The 17,954-nt window shown below is 42.5% G+C and overlaps 1 protein-coding gene across 1 annotated transcript in view; it reads left to right on the top strand.

Annotated features, from left to right (window-relative positions):
- Positions 1–17,954, top strand: part of LOC126262848 (CCR4-NOT transcription complex subunit 10) — a 156,954-nt gene that overhangs the window by 98,618 nt on the left and 40,382 nt on the right. Inside the window, exon 10 of the mRNA XM_049959716.1 lies at positions 7,799–7,977. Coding sequence (XP_049815673.1) covers positions 7,799–7,977 — 179 coding nt within the window. The remainder of the gene's footprint in view (positions 1–7,798; positions 7,978–17,954) is intronic.

The raw sequence follows: 17,954 nt of genomic DNA, 5'->3' as shown, positions 1-17,954 counted from the left end.
CACCAGTGCGACCTATTCTTGTGTAGTGCTCAAGTGTTTGTGAACCACAACTGCTTTGATTAACAGAAATCATTGAAGCAGTTCAGAGGCATGCCACTAGATTTTTTACCTATAGGTTCAAACAGCATGCAGATGCTATGGAGTTGCTTTGGGAACTCAAATGAGAATCCCTAGCATGAAGGCAACATTCTTTTCGAGAAACACTAGTGACAAAATTTAGAGAACCAGCATTTGAAGCTGACTGCCACCAGTGTATGTGTCACATAAGGACCATGAAGATAAGATACAAGAAATCAGTGCTCATACAGAGGTATGTAGACAGTTGTCTTTCCTCGCTCTCTTAGCAACTGGGATGGGGAAGAAAATGACTTGTAGTGGTACAGGATACCATCCACCACGCACTGTGTGGTGGCTTATGGAGTATGTGTGTAATTGTAGTTGTAGAAGGGTAGTACGAATGGTCACAGGTTTTTATGACTATGGAAGAATATCATGGAGATGCTGAAGAAACTGAAGTTGCAGACATTTGGAGATAGACATGGAGTTTAAACATGTGGTATGGGGTTGTGAACCATCAGCTCATAGGCCATTTTTTATATATGGAACACTGGACATGCACAAGTATTGCAGCCTCCTAACAGACCATCTTCCATGGATGTTAGAAGATGTTGCTATACAGACTCGGAGGAACATGTGGTACCAACATGATGGCCGTGCAGCCCATAGAGCCTGAAATACTACAGTATATATCATTCACAAAAATTTTCCATATTATTGGATTGGACACAGAAAACCTGTACTTTGGCTGGCCTGTTCCTAGGATTTGATGCCTGTAGACTTTTTTCTGTGGGGAAAGCTGAAAGACACTGTCTACAAGGACATACCAACTACCCCCAATGATATGCAACAACATGTCGAACAATCACTTACTTCAGATATCTTTCAAATAGTAAAAATGGCAGCATTAAGTCTTTGAACAAGATCCTGAATGTGGGCTACCCACGACAGCTTACTATCTACCTGAACACCTAGAAATTTGATCTGTTCAGTTTCACTAATCATATGCCCAGTCTGGAAATTAAAACATCAGGTTTTGTTGTATTGTATGTTAGAAACTGTAAAAACTGAGTGTTACTGTGATTTAGCATTAATTTATTTCCTACAAGCCATGAACTTAGGTCATGAACTGCACTATTTGAAACTGAGCCAATGTTGCACACAACATCCTTTATTACCAAGCTAGTGTCATCAACAAACAGAAATATTTTAGAGGTACCCGTAATACTAGAGGGCATATAATTTATATTAATAAGGAACAAGAGTGGCCTCAAGACTGATCCCTGGGGCACCCCCCGTTTGACTTGCTCCACTCAGGCTCGACATCACATCCATTCTTAACACCCAGAATAATGACCTTTTGCTGTCTGTTGTTAAAGTAAGAAGTGAACCAATTATGAGCTACTCCCCATATTCCGTAATGGTCCAACTTCTGGAGCAATATTTTGTGATCAACACAACCAAATTCTTTAGTTAAAACAAAAAAATATGCCTAGCATTCGAAACCTTTTGTTTAATCCATGCAGTACCCCACAGAGAAAAGAGAATATAGCGTTTTCAGTTGTTAAATGAGTTCTAAAGCCAAATTGTACATTTGATAGCAAATTATGTGATATGAAATGATCAATTATCCTTACATACACAGCATTTTCAATAACTTTAGCAAACACTGACGGATAGAAATAGGTCCAAAATTGTCTACATTATCCCTTTCTTGTGTTTTTTAAGTGGCTTTACTACTGAGTACTTTAATCATTCAGGAAATCGACCATTCATAAAGGAAAAATTACAAATATGGCTAAGTACAGGGCAGCACAATACTTTAATATTCTGCTAGAGTCCTTCATCTTCAGCGATTTAATTATTGACGCAATCTTCCCCTTGTCAGTATCACAGAGGAGTATTTCAGACATCAGTCTCGGAAAGGCATTTTCCAAGAGAGTTATATGATTCCCTGTAGAAACTAAGTTTTTATTTAACTCACCAGCAATGCTCAGAAAATGATTGTTAAATACTGTACATATATCTGAGTTATCAGTAACAGAAATGTTTTTGCTATGAAGTGACTTCAGATTGTCAACCTTGTGGTGCTGACCAAACACTTCCTTCACAACTGACCATATGGTTTTAATTTTATCTTGTATTTTCATACCACATGCTCTTTGCCTTCCTAATAACATTTTAAGCACCTTACAATACTTTTTGTAATGGGCTACTGTAGCTTGAGTGTGACTCTAACATTTTGATATAGTTCCCGCTTTGTTCTACATGATATCCTTATCCCACTAGTCAGCCACCCAGGCTGCCTTTTACTGCTAGTGTCCTGTTTAGAACGTTCTAATGGAAAGCAACTCTCAAATAGCGTGAGAAATGTTATCGCACATAGACATCTTGCTACTCTTGTTCCTTAATGAGGTTTTAAAAACTCTCTGTTGCAATTGGATTAGCTTTCCTACATAACTTGTAACTATATGTGACATTTGTTTGCATGCAAAACCCTTTTAGTGTTAAAATTTGTGCATCATGGTCTGAAAGACCATTCACCCTTTTACTAACAGAATGCCCATCTAGTAATGAAGAATGAATAAAAATATTGTCTATGACTGTGCCACTGTTCTCCTGCACCATAGTTGGAAAAAGCACAGTCTGCATCAGATCATATGAGTGTAGGAGATTTACCAACATCCTTTTTCTTGCACAGTCATTTACAAAATTAATATTGAAGTTACCACATATAACTAATTTCTGGTACTTCCTTTACAGTGAACCAAGAACCCTCTCTAGCTTGAGCAGAAATGCTCTGAAGTCAGAGTTAGGGAACATATAAACAACAACAGTTAGAAGTTTAGTTTCACTAAATTCAACTGCCCGTGCACAACATTCAAATATCTGTTCAGTGCAGTGCCGTGATACATCTGTGGACTCAAATGGAATACTGTTTCTTACATACATGACCACTCCCCCACTCCGCAAGGAACTCCTTGAGAAACAGCCAGCTAATCTGAATCCTGGTAAAGGAAGCCTCTGAATTGTTCTGTTTGTGTTTGCACTGTTTACCATCCAAGTTTCACATCTGTATGAGGCTATGCTACAGACTAATACATATAGAAAAGACTTCTTAACATCTTGCTAATAAATTTCTCTTTCCCATAAATACTTTTTTTTTGTTGCCAGTCTGCATTTTATATCCTCTCTACTTTGGTCACCTTCAGTTATTATGCTGCCCAAATTACAAAGCTCAACTTTTGCTAACATAAATCCTCAGACTCACCAGATGTAATTCAGCTACGTTCCATTTCCATCGTTTTACTCATGTTGATATTTATCTTATAACCATGCATATAGTTTAGGAGTGAAGGTAACAACTCATCAAACAGTAGAGTCGACAAGCGCATAAACGCATAAACGAGACTGAAAGTTTGTTAGCTGGAGGAGACACACACACGCATACACTTGACATTTAGTTAATTAGTTAGTACGTGTTCCATTGATTAATCTAGCGGTAACCATGATGATGTGGAATGTTTCAAGTGCATAAGAAATGCACACATGAATCAAGGGCCTTATTATTATTATTATTTTAAAGCTTAAATTTTTATTACCTACTCCATTCCTGTAAATGGCACAAAATGCATATATTATACATATAGATTTATTTATTCCCATTCAAGAATTCATCTATGGTGTAGAAGGAGTTGTCAGAGAGATGTGATTTCAATTAATTTTTGAAACTATTACTGCTGTCTGTCAAACATTTTATTTTATCTAGTAATTAATCAAAAAGCTTAACAGCAGCCTTTCTGTGCCAAAGATAGGTTAAGTAGAGGGTAGTGTAAGTCTTTCTTTCTTCTGGTATTATAATCATGAATGTCACTGTTGTTTTCAAACTGGTCCACCTTGTTGAGAACAAATTTCATTACTGAGTAAGTATACTGTGGGGCTGCTGTAAGAATTCCTAACCTTTTAAACAAGTGCCTACAAGATGTGCAACTATGAGCCGCACACATCGTTCTAATCACTTTCTTTTGAGCAGTGAATACTTTTGGCTTAAGTGTTGAGTTACCCCAAAGTATTATTCCATATGATATCAGGATGTGAAAGTATGCAAAGTATGTTAGATTACTAATTTCTGTATCTTCAAAATTGGCAATTATTCTGATTACAAAAATTGCTGAACCTAGTCACTAGGATATTCAAAATATGAATTTTCCAATTAACATAGTCATCTATATGTAAACCCAAAAACTTAGCATTCTCTATCCTGGCTACTGACTTCTATTGATGTGTTATATTTATTGAAGGAACTGTACTCCCGGCAGGAGAAAATTAGTACATGTGTTTTTTTCAAAGTTCAGAGCAACCCCAGTCTCAGAAAGCCAATTAGTAACTTTTCCAAAGACATTTTTGTATCATTTTCTATTGGAGATTCTTTAACTGGATTAGTAATTATGCTTGTATCATCTGTAAACAGTGTCAGTTTATCATCTTGTTTCAGATAAGAAGGTAGGTCATTCACATATATCAAGAACAGAAGAGGACCCATGATTGAACTCTGTGGAACATGTAATGTAATTTCACCCCAGTTAGATGAAGTGGCAAACTTCCTTAAATCACTTAAACCATATAAAGAAACTTCTTGCTCCCTGTTCTGTAGTTACAAGTTAAACCACTCATATGCTGTTCCATTTATACCATATAATTGTAATTTCTGTAACATAAAGACATGGTTCACAAAATCAAATGCTTCGGATAAGTCACAGAAAGTTCCTGTTGGTGACATTTTACTATTTAAAGACCCTATTGTGTGGGCAGTGAAATTGTATAGTGCTGTCTCAGGGGAACAGCATTTTTGAAATCTGAACTGTGATTTACTAAGTATCCCATTACTGTTGAGATGGCTAACCACTCTTAAGTACATTACTTTCTTGACAATTTTTGTAAATGCTGTAAAAAAGGATACTAGCCTGGCAGTCCTGGAGTTGTCAGTGCCTCTACTGTTCAGTGAGCTGTTTTACTTTTAAGTTATTTACTCTCCACCAGAACTTTCCTTTGCCGTATTTATCTTATAACCTCCTTTCAATACACTATCCATTCTGTTCAAGCCCAAGTCATTTGCAGTCTGTGACAGGATTAAAATTCCAGTTAAATTCCCTTTCCAAATTTCTTCTTGGTTTTCTTCACATGGTGCACAATGTACAGATTGGAAAGCATCTTGGACAGGCTCAGCTACTGCCTCCTTTTCATATCCCTTGACTCTTGCAACTGCTGTTTGGTTTCTCTTCAAGTTATGGATAACCTCTCATTCCCTGTATTTTATCCCAGCAGAGTCACAAAGGGAGTATTCCAGTCAACATTGTCAAAAACTTTCTCTAAATCTACAAATGCAATAAATGTACGTATGCCTTTCTTCGACCTTTCTTTTAGAATAATTGTAATGTCAATATTGCCCATGTGTTCCTGCATTTCTCTGTAATCCAAACTGATTATCTCAAAGTTGGCTTCTGCTAGTCCTTCCATTTGTCTATAAATAGTTATCATCATTTTGCAACCATTTTATTAAAATGATGGTTGAGTAATATTCACACCTGTCTGCACCTATCTTCTTATGAAATGAATTAGTTACACCCTTCTTTAATTCTGAGAATACTGCTTCTGCCTTACATCTATTGCATACAAGATGGTGTAATTTTATTGTGGCTGGCTTCCCAAGGATTTCTATACTTCTGAGGTAGTACTGTCTACTCCAGGGCCTTTTTCAACTTCGGTCTTTCAGTGATGTGTCAAATTCTTCCATATCTCTCACCCCACCTCCATCTACTTCCTCTCCCCTTTCTATAATGGTATCTACAAGTTTATTTCTCTTCTATAGCCTTTCCTTATATTCTTTCCACCTTTCAGGCTTATGTTCTTTCCTTAGTACTTGCTTGCCATCTGAGCCCCGGATATTCCTGCTGTTTATCTCTTTTCCCATAGGCAGCATCCATCTTTCCCATAGTCAGGCATGCTTCGACGGTTTTCCAGTTCTGCTCTATCCATTCCTTGCTTTTTCCTGGTGCACTTCCTGCCAATTTCATCTTTAGATATCTGTATTCCCTTTTGCCTGCTTCATTTGATGCATTTAATACTTTCTCCTTTTGTCAATTAATTTCAGTATCTTGTGTATTTCCCAAGAATTTCTTGTCATTGTTGTTTTTTATCTATTTGAGTATCTGCTACCTCTGGTTTACCATCTCTCAAATCTTCCCATTCATCTTCTGTAGTATTCCTTTCCCCTGTTTCAGCCAATAGTTGCCTAATGACCCTTCAACACACTCAGCCTCTCGTTCTTTCAACTTGTTCAGTTCTCAAGTCCTTAATTTCCTACCTTCCTGCAACTTTTCTTTATTGCCTTCCATCCACTTGATCTTGGGCCTGAATAATATATTTTTAGTTGACAATAGTGTAACTCTTTTCTTATGTGTTAACACTTTACTTTTCTAATCTGTATGTTGCTGATCTACACTTGTTTGTGACTCCCTAGCATCACATCGTTCAAAACTTTGCTTACATCAGTGGGCAAGTAAGCAGTGTTTTAAAGGCTGGCATGAGTGTTATCTTTTGTCATTGATAAATTTACGTGTGTTATTGGAATGTTCTGGGTGGCATATAAATAATGGATAGAGTGAAGGTAACAATTCAACCAATAGTTGAGGTTCTGAGTGGTATAGGCATATAAAGAATGCTGTTTGTAGGCCTTCAGACGATGTCCTCCTTCAGAGCTATCTTGTACAGATTACACATAGGTAGACATGTGTATGGCTTCATTGCCTCAGCCAATTGCATTGTACAAGCACTGCATCTCTCACCCATTCGAGATACAGTGCTGCTGTTATGTTGTCGTTGAGGACACTAGCCTTGCAGGTATTTCACTATGAGTGCATCTATATTCTGTATTAGTTTTCTCATAATGGGGCTTCATCCAAAAGCTTAGCAACATTTTCAGTCTTGTTTATTTGCTCATCTATGTAGTGAGTGTTACCTTTACATCTTCCGTAATGTAATCATCTAACAACGGTACAAATGAATCTGGGATAATTCATTGTGGGTCCCACTGCTCTCTGTCTGCAAATATGAGTGATTGTTCATTCAGAGGTTACTGGCTTAATCTTTCCTTTCTAGAGGTGCTGTGGGCCTAACAATTTCTTCCTAGAAATTATTCATATTTCTCTTCTCTGGTGCATTAGGTGCCATGCAATTATTATATCTACATCACCCACTTGTAATGACCAAACAGCACCTCTAAGCTACAGTTCAGCTGCAAAGTTATTGCCACACTGAATGTGTGTTCAGCACTGATAGATCTATGGTACATGATTCCATTTTATGGCTGGGCATACCCAGTGAAGAGCCCACCTTTACTTCTGTGTATTACTTGGACAATGTTTCCAATGTAAACAGTTCTAGTCACGTCATTGTTCTGAAGATATTTAATGCCTGAAGTAAGAGAATCGACAGATAGATATTGCAATAATGCATAAGTTTAATTAAACAGTAGTATACAAATTTACCATTATCATGTGAATGTAATTTTTGTAACTTTCTTTAGAGATTTTGTACATTTATGTACATGCAGTGAGAGTGGAATGACATGCATACTAAGATAAGTTATTTGTGTCCAGATAACCGTAGCAGATAAACAGTATTATTATATTAATCAATACAAATTGTTATAGTGTATTATACCTGGCTACTTTCTTTTCAGATTGTTGGGGCATCTTTACTGTGCAGAAGCTCTTATACTTCTCGACAAGATTTCTGAAGCTGTTGAACATCTGCAGCCAGACTGTGTGAAGGATTTGTCCCTTATTTCACCAGCTGTAGAAAAGGAAGGTGAAAAGGATAAATATGATGTAATGACTGACCAGTCAAAACCATTAAAACGTAAGTTGGAATGTTACAGCAGTACCTGTAAACTTCCATATCAATAACTCAAGAAAAGTAACCCAGCTTTTTACTGGGGTACTTCAGTACATGTTAATGAAACATGATTCAGGACTGTGGGACATTCATGCAACTTTATGCTGTATTTAGTAAAATATGTCAGCATTCTGAATTTGACTAAATCTAATCTTCTTGATTTTCTTGCTGTAGAGACAATAATATGCAGGTAGAGTACACTTGCTTCTTTTTTGTAGAGATATTTTTTGTGTTAATATTTACTTTTGCTGAGAGAGTGGGCATGTACTTTTTACTTTGCAAGTTCTTTTCCAAAATTCCCAATCTGTTTCCAACAGAACTGTCAGTCCAAAAATTTGCATTGTTGGAATTCCATATTGATTGTTCTTCATCAACTGAGATTATCATTATCATATTCAATTGTGATCTACGCCATTTTCTTGGTCCAGTTGATTAATGGCGGACTTCCAGGTGTTCTGCGGAGTTGTTGTTTCCATTTTATGCACAATATTTTGATGACCAACCTGTCCATCTTCTTCAGATGCTGCAAGTTTTACTGTTATTTGTATTCGGTGGCTGTATTACAACCAGAGTGTGAACTATTGTTAGTCTTGTGCCACTGTTTATAGTCTGGTCCCAATGCTCACTATGCCCTTTGATTTTTTTTCCCCCCAAACCTCACTCTGTTATTCCATGAAACAGAAATTCTCTTAGCATATTCCAGATGTGATGGCTGGCAAGATCTTAATAAATTGAGTGCTGGATCCCAACTCTAGTTTAAATTGAAACCTCCATCCCTTTTTATTAGGTTTTCTGACAGCTTTATTTTGATAGACCATATAATTATGCTGTCCCTAAAATTTGGCACCACAGTGCTGATCTCATGTATTTCATATCATGATTTTATTTGAGGCAGCACTCAGTAACAGCTGATTTACTGTAATAACCAAGCAAATCAGCAGTCACTGAGCACTACCCCAAATATAATCATGAAATGTCTAAATATTGCACATAAAACAACAACTCGTCAGAACATCCAGAAGCATGCCATTAATCATTTACTCTTGCTGCTATCCGTAATCTGATGGAAAGTCCTCCAAATATTTGAGCCATTGAGTCAATAGGCATATAAAAAAGAAAACTGAGAATTTTGCTAGACTTTGGACTGATCCATCTTCAGAGCTGTAGGGTACTCTCTCACCTGCACTGCTATATTGTCCTGTTTGACTCCATTGTACCATCAGTGCAGCTCAACAAGGGTGAGAGGTTGTGTCGGGTGGAGTGGTGAGGGGAGATAGAAGTGGGGAATGGGAGGGAGGTGTGAAGTGTGCCTATCAGCTGCGAGGCAGAAACAGCAAGTCCATAGTATAGGAATGTGGCACCATTGGCTCATTCTGGCCACAGGCAGGAGCAGCTTCCCACAGCACATAATCGTATCGAGAAGGAGATTGGGAGTGGGATATAGAACAGAGGCAGAAGGAGACTGGAGAGAGAAGGGTTGAGTTCATGATATGTGAAATTTGGTTGTGTGGTAGGAATTGAAATACTAACAAACATTGATGTCTGAAGGATTACAGGATTGAGGGATATGTTACAAGGACATTTCCCATCCTTCCTGTCAATCGCTTTCTGAATTTTCTGAACACCTAAAGCTTTCTCACATACTTTTCAGGACTAGCATTTCTGGGAGAATATGCAGGGAATCTTGTAGTAACACTGTTCACGTTTTACATCGCACTTCACTTAGCGTAGACCGGAACTGTGTCCTAGGCATGCCCGATGTGAACTGACTGGGCATGGCCCGTGCTGCCTGAGTTGTTGTTGTTGTTGTTGTTTTGTTGTTGTTCCGCTGGCAGAGGTCGCGGCCAAATTCTCGCGTGCCCTCTGGTGGATGGGACTCTACTTGCGGCAACTACCGTCCGTGACACGCCGTGCCAATGTGCGCCTCCCGCAATCTTTCTGGTGGCTACTGCACTCCTCCTCCTTTGGGGGGTGAAGCCACTGTGATCCACTGCATTGGAAGGTGGAGCGCCGTGCAGGAGCGATGACCTCCACGTCCATCGGAAGGCTGGAGTCGAGGGGACCTGCCAATCCTCAAGCTGGAACCTTCGAATACGGCTGGAAGTGACCCACACGAAGAGGCCCCCGTCGTTCTACCACCGGAGACCACGACAGAACGGGAGACAGGCCGTCGAACTCCGGATCCTGGTCCACCCCGGGAGGGGCAAGACCCAGTGGCGGGGACGATGGGGAAGGGACAACCACAGGTGAACCAGCCTCCTGAGAAATGGGGCCTGCGAGGGGGGCCGGCTCTCGCTGGGGCATCACTAACGATGGCAATGCCGGTGCTGGAGCTACTGGAGGCTGCCAAGGCTGAGAGCCATCGCCGTGCGGCGGAATCGCAGGGGGGAGGGGTGGTAGCGTCCATGGAGAAACCAACACAGGTGTCGGCAATGAGGAAGCCGGTGCCCGAGGGGTCGGAGGGTGGGTGCCCAAACATGCTGATTTTGGTGACGACGTACCTCCCGGTCCCCCGTCTGCAAGGTATAGAGCCGGCGGCCATTTTGGCGCAGGACCACAGCCGTTATCGAACATGGTTTGTGACGAAACCCACGTGCCCAGACCGACATACCCGGTGGAAAGCCGGGTACTCCGGCGAGATGCAGCAGAGTCCTAGGTTGGCGCCTGTGGAGGAGCTCTGCGGGGCTGCGTTCTCCCATTGGTGTGTCCGGTATGCCGTCAGGAAAAACGTCAACACCTCCTCCGCAAGAAATTCGTGCACATACTTTTTCATCTGCATCTTAAATGTGCGCACCATGCGCTCGGCTTCCCCATTCGATTGTGGATGAAAGGGGGGAGAGCAAACGTGTCGAATACCGAAGTGCCTACAAAAATCCTGGAAGGTCTGCGAAATAAACTGAGGTCCATTGTCCGAGACCAGGATGACTGGCAGACCTTCCACAGAAAAGATTTTTGCCAGTACCTGGATTGCAACTTCTGAAGTGGTTGAGGAGCAGCGAACCACATATGGAAATCGGCAATAAGCATCAATGACAATGAGCCAAAAGCCATTGAGAAAGGGGCCTACAAAATCAATGTGAACACGTTCCCATGCCTAGGTTGCAGGCGGCCATGAAGAGAACGCTGACCTGGGAGATGCCTGTTGGCTCGCACACTGGGAACAGGCAGCCACCAAGTGCTCAATTTCTCTGTCAATACCGGGCCGGTACACATGTCTGCGAGCCAAGGTTTTAGTACGGGAAACACACCAGTGCCCCTCATGTAATAACGTGAGGACTTCCCTTCGCAAACTTGCAGGAACAACCACGCGAGGAGCTGTATCATCGGTAGCCAGAAGGAGCACTCCTTCTAAGACAGAGAGGCGATCTCGTAGAACAAAATAATTACGAAGAGGGTCCGAGGCTCGGCCTGGAGTCGGGATGACCACCCCTGCTGAATGAGGCGAACGACTTGCTGGAGAACCGGATCAGCTGCCGTTTCCCTGGCAACTCTAGAACTAGTGATCGGGAAGCCATCAACCGCTTTGCGGGACGCCACATCCAAATGAAAACACATAATCTCCTCTCAATAAACTTAGGATCCGGGCCCACCGGAAGACGGGAAAGAGCGTCTGCGTTGGCATGCTGTCCGGTAGGGCGAAAATGAATGTCATAATGGTACTTAGAGAGGAACAAGGCCCAGCGCTGTAGTCTGTGGGCTGCCCTATCCGGAATCTGAGAGGCGGAGCCAAATAACGATATTAACGGCTTATCGTCAGTGATTAACTGAAACTTCGTGCCATACAAAAGGGTGAAACTTGCTAACAGCGTAGACAATGGCCAAAGCCTTTTTTTCCACCTGGGAGTAATGGGCCTGTGCGGGACTAAGAGTCTTAGACGCAAATGCCAGCAGCTGCTCGGAACCATCCGCGTTGCGATGGACTAGGACCGCCCCCACCCCATACTGCGAAGCATCTGTAGCCAGGACCAATGGCTTATGGGGGTCAAAAGTAGCCAAACAAGGTGCTGACGTGAGGAGGCCCTTCAACAAGGTGAACGCTCGCTCGCATGCAGGCGACCAGTCAAAAGGAACACCCTTGCGCAGAAGGCAGTACAGGGGGCGGGCGATGGTGGAAGCTCTGGGAATGAACCGGTGGTAATAGGCAATCTTGCCTGAAAGAGCTTGTAACTCCTTCAGCAAAGAAGGCCACAGAAGGTCGATGATACCTTGGACCAAACTTCCTAGGGGCTGGACACCGTGCCGAGAGATTGTGTAGCCCATATACTCAATGGACGGTTGGAAGAAGTTCGACTTACGCAGGTTGCAACGCAAGTCCACGGACCTGAATTTGAGAAAGAGGGTGCGAAGGTTGTGCAAGTGTTCCTTCATGCTGCAGCCCGTGACAATTATGTCGTCCAGGTAATTAATACAATGAGGGATTGTCGACGTGGCGTGCTCAAGATAACGCTGGATTATCACCTGGGCACTGGATATTCCGAAGGCCAATTACTGGTATTGGTAAAGGCCAAACGGGGTATTGACAACCGCCAGCCGTTTGGAGTCCTCATCAAGAGGTATCTGATGATAAGCCTCCGAAAGATCGATTTTCGAAAAATATTGGCCTCCCACCACGGCGGAGAACAATTAATCAGCACGAGGCAAAGGAAAGGTGTCCACCACCAATTGGGAATTAATGGTGGCCTTGAAATCGCCACAAAGACGTAATTTTCCCGAGGGTTTTCTGACAATAACGAGGGGCGAAGCCCACTCACAAGAAGAAATGGGAAGAACGAGCCCTAGGGCTGTCAGCCGGTCTAGCTCTTCTTTTACCTGAGGGCGGAGAGCCAAGGGGATCTGCCTCGCGTGTAGAAAACGCGGGCGAGCCGACGCCTTCAACGTTAAGTGAGCTTCAAAGTCTGAAACACACCCCAGGCCCTCCTCAAAGATATCCGGAAAGTCAAAGATTCTAATGAGTGATAGGGAACGTCTTTGGAGACCAACTGTATGGTGTCAGTGATATAAAAACCGAAAGCTTGAAAGGCATCCAAGCCAAAAAGATTAGCAGAGCTCGCGTCACTGACAACAATAAAAGTAATAGGCCGAGTGACTGATGTGTAAGTCACGTCAGTAGTGAATTGACACAGTAGGGGAATGAACTGTTTACTATAACCGCATAGACGCCGGTAAACTGGCGCCAACGGGGGCGACCCAAGGTCAGAGTAAGTTTGTGCATTCAACAAAGAAACTGCCGCGCCCGTATCTACTTGCAGTTGTAATCGGCGCGACCGAACCGACACCTCGATAAAGAGTTTGTGTGCCGATGCGTCGGGAGCCTGGCCCGATGAAACTTCCTGAATGTCAACGTCCATGTCCTCTGTAACTGCTTCCTTCGATTCTTTTGAGGCCGAGCGGCAAATTTTAGCAATGTGTCCTTTTTTATTACATTTGCGACAAACGGCCCAACGCTGGGGGCACTCCAATCGATCGTGATGTATATAGCTAGACGCACAGGATGGTAACAGGGGCCGGCGGCCGGAACTCTGTTTACGCGCCGTGCGGGAGCGGCCGTAATGGCCGGATTGTACCGCTCGCACGTCGTCCACCCAGGACGCAGTGGACGCGGCCGCGCCGCCCTGAACCACTGCGACGTTGCACCACGCTTCCAACTGTTGACCTGCGGCGTGAGAGACTTCATACGATTGAGCAATGGACAGGACTTCCTCAAGAGAAGGGTCTTCTAACTGCAGGGCCCATTGCCGGACCTCCCTGTCAGGGGCCGAACGAACAATGACGTCACGCACCATAACGTGGGCATATGACTCTCGCGACTGCTCTGTGACAAAATGACACTTGCGACTAAGACCGTGCAGGGTAGCGGCCCACGCCCGGTAAGACTGATGGGGCTGTTTCTTGCATTGATAGAACTCGACCCTAGCCACCACAACATGCGTGCGGCGGCGATAATATGAAGACAGCAAGGAACACAACGCGTCAAAAGACAAGGACGAGGGTTCCTGCAATGGCGTTAGCTGCCGCAAAACTTGATACAGCGAGAGAGATATCCAAGACAAGAAAAGAGCACGACATACCTCCGCATCGGCAACATGAAACGCCTGGAAATGCTGCCGAAGGCGATGTTCATATGCGTCCCAATCCTCTGCCATCTCGTCATACGAGGGAAAGGGAGGAGGGAACGGCGCTGGAGCAGACTGCGTGGAGAGCAACGCCGGAAGCACTTGTTTCATGGTGGCCATGAGCTCCGTCTACTGCTCAACCAAAACCCACACTAAATCCTCCATGCCTTGGAGAAGATGTGAAACCGGAACAACGACGCAACACGCGAAAGAACGACCCTACTCGTCACCAATTGTCTAGTAACACTGTTCACGTTTTATGTCGCACTTCACTTAGCGTAGACCGGGACTGTGTCCTAGGCATGCCCGATGTGAACTGACTGGGCACGGCCCGTGCTGCCTGAGTTGTTGTTGTTCCGCTGGCAGAGGTCGCGGCCGAATTCTCGTGTGCCCTCTGGTGGACGGGACTCTACTTGCGGCAACTACCGTACGTGTCACGCCATGCCGATGTGCGTCTCCCGCCATCTTTTTTTTTTTTTTTTTTTTTTTTTGTGTGTGTGTGTGTTTCAGCAGATATTTGCAACTTCATTTTTGTGTCATTTAGCTGGAGTCATCTCAAACAAATAGTGCTCATCATGTCTTTCATGCAGTGCCCACAATCATCACAAAGCATCCATTTGTTTCCCATTACAAACAAAATTATTTTTAAAGCAGAATTTTACATGTCCATTCGATAGAGTGGTCCCAGATTTGTTTAGTGCAATATTTGTTCTATCAGTATGTATTACCAGGGACAGTAAAACATGAGAATAAACAGCAATGCAGTAGTGACTGAGTAACGCTGTATGCTTGATGATAGAAGTCAGCATGGACCAGAACAGTGATGTTGCTTCTGGAGTAATGGTTATTCTCCGAGTTTTGCTGTCCCTGTTAACACACATTGATAAAATAAATACTGCACTAGACAAATTTGGTGCCACTGTATCAAATGAGCACGTAAAATTCTACTTTATAAATCATTTTGTTTGTAACAAGGAAGAAACCAGTGCTTTTTGTTGACACAGGGAATTGGATAAAAGATGTGATAAGCACTATTTGTTTGGGCCGACTCCAGTTACACAGTGCAAAAACCAAATTGCAAATATCTGCTGAAACATGAGAAAAAATGAGCCTGATGACTCTTGGGAGAGACACCCTGTATATCATTGAGAATGCTTTGGGTTTTATGCAGAATAACTCTCATTTTGCAGTGATGTGTTCATTCTGTGCAACTTCCAGACAGAATAAACTGCATGTGATATTGGTAGTAAGACCAGTCATGCCTTTACAGTTAGTTCTCTTATCATTATGTTACGAATGTGTCACAACACATCTCCTTTCTTTCAGAAGTGCTAGTCGAGTTAGGTATGTAAGAGCACCACTTTGTATTTCAGAAAATAAAAACCATTAGCAAACTGGAACTATGAGTCTGGCCATGTGATGTACATTGTGGCCCAGTTAGTTGGAGGACTGCCTGTGAAAGGAAAGGAAACTGGTTCAGACCCCGATCCATTACCCAGCTATAATCTGTCCATAAATTTTATTTGCAGTGTTCTTTACAATATTTGATAAGTCATCAGTAATTCTCTAATATTTGAAGGTAAGGCATTAAATAAGTGGGATTTAATTTAAGTGGGATTTTATTGTTTCTTCTTCTTCACAGAGGGACTTATTGACACAGGTGTTGTCCTAATTATTGTTATAGTCATTCTGCTCTGCTACACATTTGGTCACATAGATGATTTTGATTGCAGATCCATGTCTTATACTGAATTCACACAAATTTCATGAGCAATAGTTTGTTTAATGGTTCATATTTATTGACCTATCTACTGTTTAACTGTCTATTTACTCAGCCACCAGTCTTTCACTGTACTGATATTAGATCTACTAGTTTTTCCCGTCATTAATGCTCTCTGATTTTACTTAAACAATTGTCTCTGTACTGAAAACTCATTTTGCTCTAGATTTCAGATAGTAAGAAGGAGAAATAACATTGTTTTTGCACAAGGTACATTGACAGTGGCACAATTTCATTGTAGGTACTGCTACACAGGCACATATACCTACATTGTTGTTCTCATATTACAATATTATTTTATGTATACATCTCTATGTAAGTTCTGATAAAATGAGTGTTCTTTAGTGACTTATCCTCAGGTTTTCCTTTCCTCGGTTTACAGTCAACCCGTTTCTTTGCTTGCCTTTTTGGACAGAACGCCTTTCACATTTACTGGCCTTTAAGTGAGTGAAATCTTTTTCCTCTTCTCAGGTAAGCAACCGAGTGGCACCATTCAGTTGGTGCAGTGTTTAGACAAGCTGACCTGTTGCCATCTTCAAGTTGTCCTGATAACTGGCTGGGTGGCACTGGGTGCTGTCTTTATATCCCCTCCCTCTGCTGTCAGTCACGTACTGCTAGTGTCTGAGCATGGCTTCACTAGCAAGGTGGTGCTGACAGTGCATTGTTGAGATATGAACTATACTTCTCAGTTCCTGTGCCACCAGCTCCAAGCTCAGGATGCTGCTGTTATAGATGGTGCACATCTACCTAGTCTGGTCTCATCTCTTCAGCTGCTGTGACGTGAGCAGATCTTCCAAGGGATTACCATTGTGCTTTGAGCATGATGATGATGATGATGATGATGATGATGATGATGATGATAATGATGATGATTGATTTATGGGGCGCTCAACTGTGCGGTCATCACCGCCCGTGCAAAGTACCAATTTTTACGCAGTCCATTTTTTTCACAATCCAATCTAGTCACTGACACAAGTGGTGGTGGTGATGATGATGATGATGATGATGATGATATTATGATGAGGACAACACAAATACCCTGCCCCCAGGCAGAGAAAATCTCCAACCCGGCCTGGAATTGAACCCGGGACCCTGCGATCCAGAGACAGCATTCTTTGAGCATGCTCAAGCATGGGTCAAAAGTCTTACTTAGCTGGAAACCACTGCTTTTTTACATAAGTTCTGCATATATTCATATCTCTTCAGATTAAATAAGATGCAATCTCAGAATGTGCTAGACTGTTGTGACAACTTAATGCTGTTATATTTTGTTGCATGTCTTTAGAGATGCAGTGTTCTGCAGCAGCTAACATCATAGGTTGTTCTTTATCCCGATGATGTTTAGGTTCCACATGTAGTTCTTCCCCCCATGAACCATGGACCTTGCCGTTGGTGGGGAGGCTTGCGTGCCTCAGCGATACAGATGGCCGTACCGTAGGTGCAACCACAACGGAAGGGTATCTGTTGAGAGGCCAGACAAACGTGTGGTTCCTGAAGAGGGGCAGCAGCCTTTTCAGTAGTTGCAGGGGCAACAGTCTGGATGATTGACTGATCTGGCCTTGTAACATTAACCAAAACGGCCTTGCTGTGCTGGTACTGTGAACGGCTGAAAGCAAGGGGAAACTATAGCCGTAATTTTTCCCGAGGACATGCAGCTTTACTGTATGATTAAATGATGATGGCGTCCTCTTGGGTACAATGTTCCGGAGGTAAAATAGTCCCCCATTCGGATCTCTGGGCGGGGACTACTCAAGAGGACGTCCTTATCAGGAGAAAGAAAACTGGCGTTCTACGGATCGGAGCGTGGAATGTCAGATCCCTTAATCGGGCAGGTAGATTAGAAAATTTAAAAAGGGAAATGGATAGGTTAAAGTTAGATATAGTGGGAATTAGTGAAGTTCGGTGGCAGGAAGAACAAGACTTTTGGTCAGGTGATTACAGGGTTATAAATACAAAATCAAATAGGGGTAATGCAGGAGTAGGTTTAATAATGAATAAAAAAATTGGAGTGCGGGATAGCTACTACAAACAGCATAGTGAACGCATTA

Source organism: Schistocerca nitens, chromosome 6 (genome assembly GCF_023898315.1).
Source record: "Schistocerca nitens isolate TAMUIC-IGC-003100 chromosome 6, iqSchNite1.1, whole genome shotgun sequence".
NCBI lineage: Eukaryota > Metazoa > Arthropoda > Insecta > Orthoptera > Acrididae > Schistocerca > Schistocerca nitens.
This window is presented reverse-complemented; position numbering and strand designations above follow the sequence as displayed.